At 61.4% G+C, this 12,535-nt stretch overlaps 1 gene segment (V, D, J or C); it reads right to left on the reverse strand.

Annotated features, from left to right (window-relative positions):
- Positions 1-376: 376 nt before the first annotated feature.
- Positions 377-10,978, reverse strand: LOC101902461 (Ig mu chain C region membrane-bound form-like). The segment is given in 7 exon segments: positions 377-649; positions 751-866; positions 2,843-3,175; positions 3,307-3,621; positions 3,874-4,206; positions 4,282-4,605; positions 10,448-10,978. Coding segments are annotated over 7 exon segments (1,566 nt in total).
- Positions 10,979-12,535: the final 1,557 nt, after the last annotated feature.

A 12,535-nucleotide genomic window follows, 5' to 3' on the forward strand; every position in this document is an offset into this window, starting at 1 on the left:
TGGCTGCACACACACCGGCCCTCCTCCCGAGTCCCTCCTGCACACACCACGTGCACCCGAGGTTGACAAGCCCTGCCGTGGTTGGGATTCCGGGAATGGCGGCAGAGAGGGGCGGGGTGTCCTTGGGGCTGGTGGCAGGGTCCTCACGGATGCACACAGCGGCCCCGGCTCAGGCCACCTTGGGAAACCAGTCCTGGGATCTGCAACTCGGCCATGTTCCTGCATCTGGACCAGCCCCAAGACACCACCCCGGCGTGGCGCCACTGGCCTGGGAGGAGACACACGTCCCTTTCCCGTCAGCAATGGGTTCAGCGCTCAGGATTTGCAGCACACAGGAGTGTGGCTTGGGGGAAAAAAAACCTTCACGAGGAAGCGGTTTCACAAGATAAAGTATACTTGTTTATTTCAAGGCCACAAATGCGACATTGCAAAGCAGGGCCAGGTGGAGCCTATTACTGCGGGCTCCATGCTTGGCCATGGCACTCAGCTGCTCCGAGAAAAGCCAGTTTCTTACAGCTTGAAGCTGGAGAGGACGCAGGGAAAATTTCAGTACAAGCGGACAAGCCACATAGGCCAGGGACCCGGCCCCAAGGCAGCCCCTCGTGTTCCGTCTCCGGTGCCCCATGTTCTTGGCTGGCCGTCACTTCACCTGCAGGCGACAGAGACAGCGTGAGTGCGTGCGTGGGCACTGGGGGTCTGCGGCCCCGGGGCTCTGTGGCCTCACCCCCTCCCCGGGACCAGGCGGCCTACCTTGAACAGGGTGACCGTGGTGCTGTAGAAGAGGCTCAGGAGGAAGAGCACGATGAAGGTGGAGGCCATGGTGTTGAGGTTCTCAAAGCCTTCCTCCTCAGCGCTCACCTCCCCCTCTGTGGGAGATAGGGCATGGTGGTCACACGGCTGAGCTGCCCGCAGAGCCCGGCCTGGCCCCCCTCAGCCGCCCTGACCCGTCAGAAGGGTTGGGGGACTGCAGAAGCGAGCGGGCAGGTGAGCAGGCGTGTGCCTGCCTCCCCGGCACCCCCGGGGCAGTTGGGAGCTCCAGGACTTGTCAGGCAGCATCTTAGCCAGGACTGGTAGGCCCCTGGCCGCCCAATTCCACAGCCTGCAGGGGCAGAGCGTGGCTGAGGCTGAGCCAAGCAGTGGCCCCGAGTGCCTGGCCCTAGGAGCGCCGGGGTGGCACAGAGCGAGACAGAGCACACACGTACACACAAGGGTGGGGTCTCGCTGGGCTGGAGGTGGGGGAGTGGCCAGGTGTCCTCGACCCCTCTGGAGGACTCAGGGCCACTTGGGGCTGACAGCGGTGGTGGGGCGTCCTGTCTCTGGTGGTTTGAGGTCGGCTCCCTAGCCAGTGAGGACAAGCTCTGGGGGCAGATGTCTGCCTGCCCAAGGGGCCCATCCCTCTGGCCTCCATCTCTCTCTGCCTTGAAGACATGGCATGTACGAGAGAGGCCTTGTGGGGCCCTGGCTGGGGCCTGGAGTGCAGGACTCACAGCTGTGGGATCAGGAGGTCAGATAGACATCTGAGGCCCAGGGAGAGTGACGCTGGGACAAAGGCTGAGGACAGTCACCTAGGTCTGCAGTCGCTACACTGATGGGCCCTTGGTCCCTAAAGAGCCAGGAGTGTAGGGGAGGTCGGGAGTCAGCCTGAAGGGGCACTGGTGTGGGCGGCAGAGGAGACCCGCTCGCCCGTCGGATCAGTGCCCACCACTCCAGGTTCATGAGTGGCCCTGCAGCTGCCTACTCCAAGGGGGGCCTCCCAGGCATGGCCTGCTCTGTCAGGACACGCCTGACTCTGTCTCTTCACAGGGAAAGGGGAGAGCTGGGGCCCTGCCACCTTCACAAGGGCCTGGATTGGGAGAAGCATCCCTCCTGGACAGGGGCCATGAGTTTCCTGAGGAGCTGCCTCCGGCCAGGCCCAGAGTGGCCCTCTGCGGGGCTGGGCCGGCCTCCAGATGTACCTCCCAGCTGAGACAGAGGGACAAGCAGAGCACAGGCGTGGTGCAGAGGGACCCCACCAGACAGGGCACTGAGTGAGCACGGGTGTGCAAGGGCTGGGATCCGAGCGTGTGATCCTGGGTATGTGCAGTGCATTCATGTGTGCATGAGCGTGTGTACATCTGTGCGTGTGTGTCTACATGTGTATGACTCGTCCTCATGCGTGTGTGTCTGTGAGCGCCCATGTGCATGTGCCTATGAGTGACTGTGTGCACTTGCGTGTGAGTGCGCGTGTACATGTGTCTGTGGGTCCACATGTTCATGTGTCCGTGTGTCCACATGTTCATGTGTCCATGTCTGTGTGCCTGCTCACCCAGGTCCATCACATACATGTCTGTGTCACGTGTGCCCAGGTCTCTGTCCATGTGTGTGCTGTCTGCATGTCCGTGCATGTGTGTGCACACATGTGTCTCTCTGCATGTATGTATGTGACTGTGCATGTGTGTGTGTTGCACACCCGTGTGCCCCCAGTGTGGCCATGGACGCGACTCGAGGCACAGTGAGCATGGGCTCGGCCTGCTGTGAGCGTCCCACAAGGAGCACCGGGGCTCCTGGGCGTGGGTTGGAAGTGAGTGGGGAGGCGGGGGTGCAGATGATGGAGGTGGTCTGCAAGGTGAGGGCAGACAGCCACGGGCCTAGCAGGGAGAGCTTTGCTCACTCACAACCAGCAGCTTTGAATGGATCTTTTTATTTCTAATTTTTATAGAGTGCAGCATCTCGCGCACCGACACGGTTAGTCTGCACTCATGCACACACAGCGACGGTCACCCGGGGGCTCTGACCAGGCATCAGTAGCAGGTGCTGGCTGTGTCAGACAGGACCAGGGACACGTTGTACAGGGTGGGTTTACCGGTGGACTTGTCCACGGTCCGCTCGGTGACCATGTGGGGCAGGGCCTCGTGGCCCACGACGCAGGTGTAGGTCTCCCCTTTGCTCCAGTCCTCCTCGGCCACCGTCAGGATGCTGTGCACAAAGTACACGCTGGGGTCCTGGGGCTCGGGCGCCGGGCTGCTGGTCACGTACTTGCTCTTGGTCACGGGCTCCCCCCTCTGCAGCCACTGCACGAACACGTCCGCGGGCGCGAAGCCCTTCACCAGGCAGGTGACGGAGGCCGACTCCCGCAGGCTCAGCTGTTCCCGCGTTGGAGGCAGCAGGTACACGGACGGCGGTTTCATGGCGACGTCTGGGTGGGGGAGGGGGTCACAGTGGTGAGATCGGCGAGCGTGGGTCCTCTGCTGGCCCTGCCTGCTGTCCTCAGAAGGCAGAAGCCGGGGGAGGGTCTGGGGTGGAGGGCAGGGGCAGGGCAGGGCCTACCTTTGGGCTTGGAGACGGCGTTCTTTTCTGGGAAGGGCAGGTCCGAGTGGGCCACTGTGCACGTGAACTCCTCTCCGGACTCCCAGTCCTCCGAGCAGACCGAGGCCTCACCCCGGGCGCTGAAGGTGTCGTTGAGGTGTCGCTCAAAATACGTGTGGGTCTCCAGGGCCTTGCCGTTCTGACGGGACCAGCTGATGTTCAGGCCATCATAGGAGGCCAGGTTTGTGACCAGACAGGACAGCTTGGCTGACTTCGTGAGGAAGATGTCGGCGAAGGATGGGGGGATGGTGAAGACCCCGATGGGAGATGGTGGTGCTGGAGGTGGGAGAGAGTTGCTTGGAGTGAAATCAGGTGAAGGGAGAGGTCCGCCCAAAGAGCAGGGCCCACTTGGCTGAGTCCCCTGTGAACCTGGGGTCCTGTTGGAGGGGCGCCAGCCCCCAGCCGCCCTGCACAGCCCCTCCTGCCCTTGGCCGCTCTGGGAAGCCAAGGCTCAGGGAGCAGCTGGCAGGTCTGGGGCGGTGTCTGCAGACCTGAGGGTGAGCGCCCGCCCCCCAGGGCTGCACTCACCAACATCACATGAGGAGGACACGTTCTTCTGGAAGGTTTCCTTGTTGTGTTCTACCTGGCAGGTGTACACGTTCTGGCTGAGCCAGTCTCTCTCCGTGATGGTCAGCATGCTGTAGGCCCTGAAAGTTATGGGTGAGGACTGCACAGTCTCCACCTGGCCTTCAGAAATTCCAGACACTATCCGCTTTCCATCACGAAACCAGGACAAGGAGATCTGTTTGGGGCTGAAGTCCGTGGCCTGGCAGATGAGGCTGGACTTGCTATTGCCGTCACCAGAGAGGCTGTTGCGAGGCGGGACAAAGACACTCACGACTGGGGACAGCACTTCCGCCTCTGCAGAGAAGGACAAGGGGTTAGCGGGGCCTGGACCCTCCCCCCGCACCCAACCACGGGACGTACCTGACTCACTTGTAGCGATCACCCTCACGGTGCCGACGGTCTTTCCTCCCTTGGGGTGCTGGACTTCGCACACCAGGTAGTCATCCGGCCCTTGAAAGGCGCTTGAGGAGGGCAGGACCACCTGAGAGGAGGCCGACCACAAGCCGTCCCTCAGGACTTCGGGGAAGGTCCAGAATCTCTCGCTGCTGACTGTGCTGTTGTTGAACTTCCAGGAGAAGCTGACTGAATTGGGCACGAAGTCCCGGGCCAGGCAGCCCAGGGCCACCGTGCTCTCATCGGATGGCGAGCTCACGCAGGACACCAGGGGGAAGACTCTCGGGTGTGATTCACCTTCTGGGGACCCGAGAGAGGACACAGGAGAAGAGGGGGGTGAGAGGCATCCTGCTGGTCGGGGGTGTGGGCAGCTCCACCTTCTCTCTGGGACAGTGGAGCGGAGGGCACACTCAGCCCTGCCAGCCCACCCTCACTGCCCGCGATTAGCCTCCTGGGGCCTGCCCTGGGGGTCTGGGGTCATCAATAAGACTGATACACACTCAGGCTCCCAGTCCTCAGCACAATCAGATCACTGAGGCCAGCCCACTCTTGACCAGAACAGTCCAGTGGGGTCAGCTCAGTCCATCTAGACCCACCAGCCTCAGTGGAGGTTAAATGTACCCAAAGCATCTCAACAATTTGCCCAAGTCAAGCTAGCTCAGTGGGTTCCCTTCTGTTCACCCAGTCTCAGCCCACCATGGTTAACCCAGCTTACCCCAGTTAAGCCCAGGCTAGCCCAGCCCAGCTCAGCCCAGCTCAGCTCAGTTCAGCCCAGTTCAATCCAGATCAGCCCAATCCAGGCCAGCTCAACCCAGCTCAGTTCAGCTCAGCTCAGCTCAACCCTCTCAGCCCAGCTCACCTGCTCAGCCAGCTAAGCCCAGTTCTGCCCAGCTCAGCTCAGCCCAGCTCACCCACTCCGCCCAGCTCAGCCCAGCTCAGCTCAGTTCAGCCCAGCTCAGCCTAGCTCACCCACTCTGCCCAGCTTAAACAGCCCAGCTCAGCCCACTCAGCTCAGCCTAGCTCACCCAATCTGCCAGCACAGCCCAGCCCTGCCCAGCTCAACCCAGCTCAGCTCAACCTGGCTCAGCTCAGTTCAGCCCAGCTCAGCCCAACTCAACTCAGCTCAGTTCAGCCCAGCTCAGCCTAGCTCACCCACTCTGCCCAGTTTAAACAGCCCAGCTCAGCTCAGTTCAGCCCAGCTCACCCAATCTGCGCAGCTCAACACAGTGCAGCTCAGTTCAGCCCAGCTCACCTCAGCTCAACCCAGCTCAGCCCAGCTCACCCACTCTGCCAGCACAGCCCAGCCCAGCCTAGCTCACCCACTCTGCCCAGCTCAACCCAGCCCAGCTCAACCCAGCCCAGCTCAACCCAGCCCAGCTCAACCCAGCTCAGCTCAGTTTAGCCCAGCTCAGCCCAGCCCAGGCCAGCTCAGCCCAACTCAACTCAGCTCAGTTCAGCCGAGCTCAGTCCAGCTCAGCCCAGCTCAGCCTAGCTCACCCACTCTGCCCAGCTCAACACAGCCTTGCTCAACCCAGCTCAGCTCAGTTCAGCCCAGCTCACCCACTCTGCCCAGCTCAGGCCAGCTCAACCCAGCCCAGCCCAGCTCACCCCAGCTCAGCCCAGCCCAGCCCAGCTCACCAACTCAGCCCAGCCCAGCCCAGCCCAGCCCAGCTCACCCACTCAGCCCAGCTCAGGCCAGCTCAACCCAGCTCAGGCCAGCTCAACCCAACCCGGCCCAGCTCACCCACTCTGCCCAGCTCAGCCCAGCAAAGCTCAGCCAAGCTCAGCCCAGCTCAACCAAGCCCAGCTCAGCTCAGCCCAGGTCAACCCAACTAAGCCCAGCCCAGCCCAGCCCACACACTTGGCCCAGCTCAGCCCCCCTCAGCCCAGCTCAGCTACTCCATTCAGCTCAGCCCAGCTCAACCCAGCTCAGCCTAGCTCAGCCACTCTGCCCAGCTCAACCCAGCTCAGCTCAGCCACTCCATTCAGCTCAGCTCAGCTCAGCTCACCCACTCCACCTAGCTCAGCCCAGCTCACCCACTCTGCCCAGCTCAACCCAGCTCAGCTCAGCCACTCCATTCAGCTCAGCTCAGCTCAGCTCACCCACTCCACCCAGCTCAGCCCAGCTCACCCACTCTGCCCAGCTCAACCCAGCTCAGCTCAGCCACTCCATTCAGCTCAGCTCAGCTCAGCTCACCCACTCCACCTAGCTCAGCCCAGCTCACCCACTCTGCCCAGCTCAACCCAGCTCAGCCACTCCATTCAGCTCAGCCCAGCTCAACCCAGCTCAGCCCAGCTCACCCACTCCACCCAGCTCAACCCAGCCCAGTTCAGCTTAGCTCAGCTCAGCCCAGCCCAACCCAGCCCAGCTCACCCACTCCGCCCAGCTCTGCTCAGCCCAGGTCAGCCCAGCCCAGCTCAGCTCAGTCCAGCTCACCCACTCTGCCCAGCCCAGCCCAGCCCAGCCCAGCCTAACCCAGCTCACCCACTCCGCCCAGCTCCGCTCAGCTCAGCCTAACCCAGCTCAGCCCAGCTCACCCACTCTGCCCAGCTCCGCTCAGCCCAGCTCAGCGCAGCCCAGCCCAACCCAGCTCACCCACTCTGCCCAGCTCCGCTCAGCCCAGCTCAGCCTAACCCAGCTCAGCCCAGCTCACCCACTCCGCCCAGCTCTGCTCAGCCCAGCCCAGCTAAGCGCAGCCCAGCTGAGTCCAGCTCAACTCAGCCTAACCCAGCTTAGCCCAGCTCACCCACTCCTCCCAGCTCCGCTCAGCCCAGCTCAGCCCAGCCCAGCTCAGTGCAGCTCAGCCCAGCCCAGTGTAGCCCAGCTCACCCACTCTGCCCAGCTCTGCTCCGCCCAGCTCAGCCCAGCCCAGCTCAGCTCAGTCCAGCTCACCCACTCTGCCCAGCTCAGCCGAGCTGAGCTTATCTCAACTCAGCCCAACCCAGCTCAGCCCAGCTCACCCACTCTGCCCAGCTCAGCCCAGCCCAGCTCAGCTCACCCACTCCGCCCAGCTCCGTTCAGCCCAGCTCATCGCAGCCTAACCCAGCTCAGCCCAGCCTAACCCAGCTCAGCCCAGCTCACCCACTCCGCCCAGCTCTGCTCAGCCCTGCTCAGCCCAGCCCAGCTAAGCGCAGCCCAGCTGAGTCCAGCTCAACTCAGCCTAACCCAGCTTAGCTCAGCTCACCCACTCCTCCCAGCTCCGCTCAGCCCAGCCCAGCTAAGCCCAGCTCAACTCAGCCTAACCCAGCTTAGCTCAGCTCATCCACTCCTCCCAGCTCCGCTCAGCCCAGCCCAGCCCAGCTCAGCTCAGTGCAGCTCAGCGCAGCCCAGCTGAGCCTAGCTCAACTCAGCCTAACCCAGTTCAGCCCAGCTCACCCACTCCACCCAGCTCAGCCCAGCTGAGCCCAGCTCAACTCAGCCTAACCCAGCTCAGCCCAGCTCACCCACTCTGCCCAGCTCCGCTCAACTCAGCCTAATCCAGCTCAGCCCAGCTCACCCACTCCGCCCAGCCCCACTAAGCCCAGCCCAACCCAGCTTAGCCCAGCTCAGTGCAGCTCAGCCCAGCCCAGCTCAACCCAGCCCAGCCCAGCCCAGCCCAGCCCAGCTCACCCACTCCAGTTCAGCTTAGCTCAGCTCAGCCCAGCTCACCCACTCTGCCCAGCTCTGCTCAGCCCAGCTCAACCCAGCTCAGCCCAGCGCAGCTCAGTGCAGCTCAGCCCAGCCCAACCTGGCTCAGCTAAGTTCAGCCCAGACCAGCTCACCTGCTGTCGGTGGCCCAGGCTGCCCTCACAGACGTGAAAGCCCAGTGGTCCTGACGAGAAAGGGTCAGATCCCGGACCCGTGGCCTCGGCTAAAGCCCCTGGTCTGCGGATGCTGCCCAGCTGGGCTCACCCCTTCCAGCCTCTTCCTGCTTCTCCTGGGTGCCCGATGCCTCCATCCCCACACCAGGCCCAGCCGGCCCTTCTCCCAGCCGTCAGTCACCACCACCCTCCACTCTGGGTGAAAAGCATCGTGACGACTTTAGCTTCCCTACTGCATCTCACAGGCTGAGACACGCTTGCCACCCTCAGACAGAGGCCCTGTCTCTGCTGAGCAGGCAGCGCTGCTTCTCTGGGAGAGGAGAGCCTGGGCATACGTCCCTGGGGCCTGGCCTCCTGGGCACATGCCGTGGGCCTAAGATCCTGCCCCGAGTCTAAAAGAGTCCTGGTGACTAACTGCTCTCTGGCCAATGTCCTCATTAAAAACCACGGGAAATGCATCTTATCTGAACCTGCTCCCAATTCTGTCTTTATCACAAAGTTCTGCTGAGAAAGAGGATACTCTCTAGCAAACAGAGACCATCTGAACCCCAAAGCTGCATTGAACACCTAAGTGTGGACGCAGGAAGTGGTCCCTGTGGGTGTGAAGCACCCCGGCATCGCAGGCAGTAGGTAAAGACAGATTCCCTTTCAAGTAGAAACAAAAACAACTCATACAAACGTCCCGGGGCAGCGAGTCTGGCTGCACCGGCTCCTGCCCCTCACAGCTCGGCGCCTAGTCCCTGGCATGTCCCGTGGGCTCTCTGACCTGGGTGGATTCCTCTGAATCCCTTCACTGTGCTAACTCGTGACCTGCCCACTGGCCTGGCGGCAGAGGCCAGGCCCGCACGTCCCCAGCTGCGGGCCGTCCCAGGCCCCGCTGACTCCCACCCCACTGGGCATCCTCTCAATCCCCCAGCTAGTAGTGTAGCAGAGTAACTCACGACGAATGCCCCCGTTTCACCCAAGTCTGTCCTGAGATGGGTACCCGAAAGGCGGCCCTGAACATTCTGCAGTGAGGGAGCCGCACTGAGAAAGCTGCTTCATCGCCAGGAGGGAGCCGGCCAGCTACGATTGTGAGCACACTCAGTGCACACGGCGTGCGCACAGTCTCAGCTTAACTACCTTGAAGGAGTAACTCATTAAAGAGCATACGATTGCATTGATAAAATACACCTGAGACAAATTAATTTCTTAAACATCGACTTTGAAAATGAATATAAGTGAGCAGTTGATAAGCTAAAGCTGAAGTAAATTCAAATAGTTAAAAGAGGAACCTTCCAGTTTCGGTCAGCATCTGCGCCTTGTTTTAGAAATGCAAATTAGCCAGGTGTTGCTCCGCTCAGGGGAACACTTTCGGTTCTGTGGGGCTGGGCAAAACCAGCCGCAAACCACCTTTTGGGAACCAGAAGCTATAAATTTACCAACTGTGTTTTCTTGCTTCCAAAAACAGACTCTCAGCTTCCTGCCACCTGCTGCAGGTGGTCAGTCCTGCCCGTGGCCATCTTGACTAACTCGGCACCACCAATTACATTAAAAAAATAAGCTGAATTTATTATTCTCAAAACAGCCCTGAATTGGGGCCGAGGGCCGATGGAACCTAGTTAGTACTTTTCGGCCAAACTTGTACCTGTCTCAACTCTCCAAAGCCATGATTTGCGGTTGTTAATTAAATGATAAAAATTTAAAATACTTTAAACATTTCTTTTTAAAGTTTCAATTTTTCAGACTATCAGGAATCGCTTCAGAGATGCCCTGTCTTGGTGTTCGCAAGCACACCTCCTCTGGCGAACGGCCTTTCTCTCTTAGACTGGCCTCACAAAGCCCAGCGCCCGTCACCTCCCCGGGCTCCCCTCTCTCGCCACGATCGGGACACTGCATGTCCGTCCTCACCTAGACAATTCTCTTCCTACCCAATAAAGAATTTTAAACACAGTCTAGTGCAGAACACACCTCACCCGAGGAGGGCGTTCTCTGTGCCCACCGCGGGCAGCGTTCCTGAGGCCCTAATTATCCAGACATGCTCCTCTGCAGATGCTAGGACCGTGGCAAGTTGCCTTCCACCGCATCCCAAGCTGCCCTGCTGCCAAGGGGGGCCTGGGCCTCCCCCACTGGTGGCCCTTCCCGCCCAAGCCCCCTCTGAATGCCAATGAAATTCTGATTTTTTAAAGGCATCAGAAAATAGAGACTCTGAAATGCATAGGGCAGCTGGTCCCCTCCTGGCCAGTCTGCCGAGTCCCCCCGGGGAGGAGGGGACAAGGACACATCAGAGGACCGGACAGTGATGCTCAGAAAAATCGCACGAAATGAGATAAAGCAAAGGCCCTGGATGGGCCGCTCTTACCTGAGGAGACGGTGACCTCGATCCCTCGGCCGCAAACATATATACTATAGTAATCACAGTGGTGATATCTCCAGCCTCGCCCAACAAAAACCTCGGGAGCCTGGCAAGGCTCGAGGCGCCTGGGCCCCCACGCCATCTCCAGGCGCCACAGGGAAGCCGTCGGTCAAAGTCACTTGTGTGTGACCCTGACTCTGCCAGAGACACTATGTCCCATTCTGGTCCCCAGAGGCAGACCACTGCCTGCCTGGGCCGGCTGACCGTGAACCACAGACTCCTAAGTCCAGCCTCGAGCAGCCGCCTGCCCCAGAAAGCGACGGAAGCCCCTGGTCCTGCTCAAGTCAGGCAGCCAGACCCGCCAAAGGAGCCACCTCGTACCCACATCGCGGTGTCCTTGGGGCGAGGAGGTCTGGCTCTGCCTGTCACCAGAACCCTCTCCCCAGCTCCCTTTCTTGACCTCCAGAATGCCCCTGGATCTCTGACACCCTGGGTCTCCCCGGGTGCAGTGAAGTGGGGTGGTGAGGGCTCAGCTGAGCAGACAGTGCCCAGGCTTCCCGACCCCAGTGCTTGAGCCAGTTGTTACACGGTGACAATGATGCTGGGACCCCAGGCAAGAGCTCGTGGCCGGCTGAGGCCTCCGGACCACCTCACCTGTGGCCTCATGAGGCCAGCACAGCTGGGACCTTGGGAGTCCAGAGCCCAAGGGTGGCTGAGGCCCCCAGAGAAAGCCCTGGCTACAGAGCCCAGGAGGAGAGGGTGCCTGGAGCCTCTGCTCCTCGGTGCTGTAAGCCTGGGCCCTTGGGCCCTCAGTGTTTCAGACCCCCGGCTGCCCCAGGCCCCTTAGACCCGACACCCTCGATTTTCCCCAAAGTGCACCAAAACCCTGAGAGAGAGTGAGGAGAGAGGGCTGTTGAGGACTCACCTGAGGAGACGGTGACCAGGAGTCCTTGGCCCCAGGCATCGACGTAGTCACAGTGCCGTGGGCCCCGCTAGGGGCTGTGCAAAAACCCAAGGCCTGGCGTCCTCTGCCCCCATGCAAAGCCAGTGTTCCACAGGCAGAGGCGCCACCTCAACAGGGCAGAGAGGCAAACGGCCTCAGACGCAGATCCCCCAGGGACCACGGAGGGTCTGCCCCAGACCAAGGGGCCCCTGGAGACATCTTCCCCGGCCCAGGACGGAGCGGGCAGAGAGCCGTCTCACCTGAGGAGATGGAGACCGGGGCGCGCTGGCCCCAGGAGTCAAAAGCATTGCTGAGGGACACAGTCCTGGCTGCCCCCAAGACATGAACCCTAGGGAGGCCAGGCCCGGTCTCCCCTGCCCTCACTGAACAGACCCTGCCCCGTCGGGCTCTGCCCACGTTTCCTCCCGCCCAGCCAGCTCCTGTCCTCCCCTCAGGCCTCAGCTGGCTCATCTCCAGGGGCTCCGGCAGATCCAAGGGCGGGACCCCGTTGGACCAGGACCCTACCTTGCTCAGGGCACGGTGGGGCTGCACGGACCCCAGGGAACTGCCTGAGGCCCAGGCAGTGCTGCAAGGGAGACACTCCCCAAGGACACGGTGACCGGGGTGCGCTGGCCCCAGAGATCCATGTCCCAGCAGCATGGCTTCCATTCTGTTGCTTCTTTTCCACAAAAACACACCCTACCTCCTTGCTGGCCCTGACTCACATCCCAAGTCCACCCAAGTCCCACTGTCCCCTGACTTGGACACTAGACACCAGATTCAGCTGAGGAGACGGTGCCCAGGGCAGCCTGGCCACAGAGATGGAAGTCAGCATAGTCACAGTGGGCTGGCCCCGTGCTGGGAGCACGGAAACCCACCCAGGGTCCCCAGGGAGCCCCCAGGAGCTGCAAGTCTGTCTTCCTGAAGACACTTGCCCCCCACCCCACAAGCACCTGCCCGCCTCAGGCCCCTGGTCTGGGATTTGAGTGTCTGCTGTCTCCTGATCTGCTTTGTTCCCATGAGGTCACATGCTCCCTGCCCCTCCCGAGGCTCGCCGCCTCAACCCCTGATTCCCTGGACTCCCTGCACTCCAGGCCTTGGGGACCTGGCCCCTTGCCTGGGCTGGGCCTGGCTCCGTGCCCGCCTGGGAG

This window comes from Bos taurus, chromosome 21, assembly GCF_002263795.3.
Source record: "Bos taurus isolate L1 Dominette 01449 registration number 42190680 breed Hereford chromosome 21, ARS-UCD2.0, whole genome shotgun sequence".
Lineage (NCBI taxonomy): Eukaryota > Metazoa > Chordata > Mammalia > Artiodactyla > Bovidae > Bos > Bos taurus.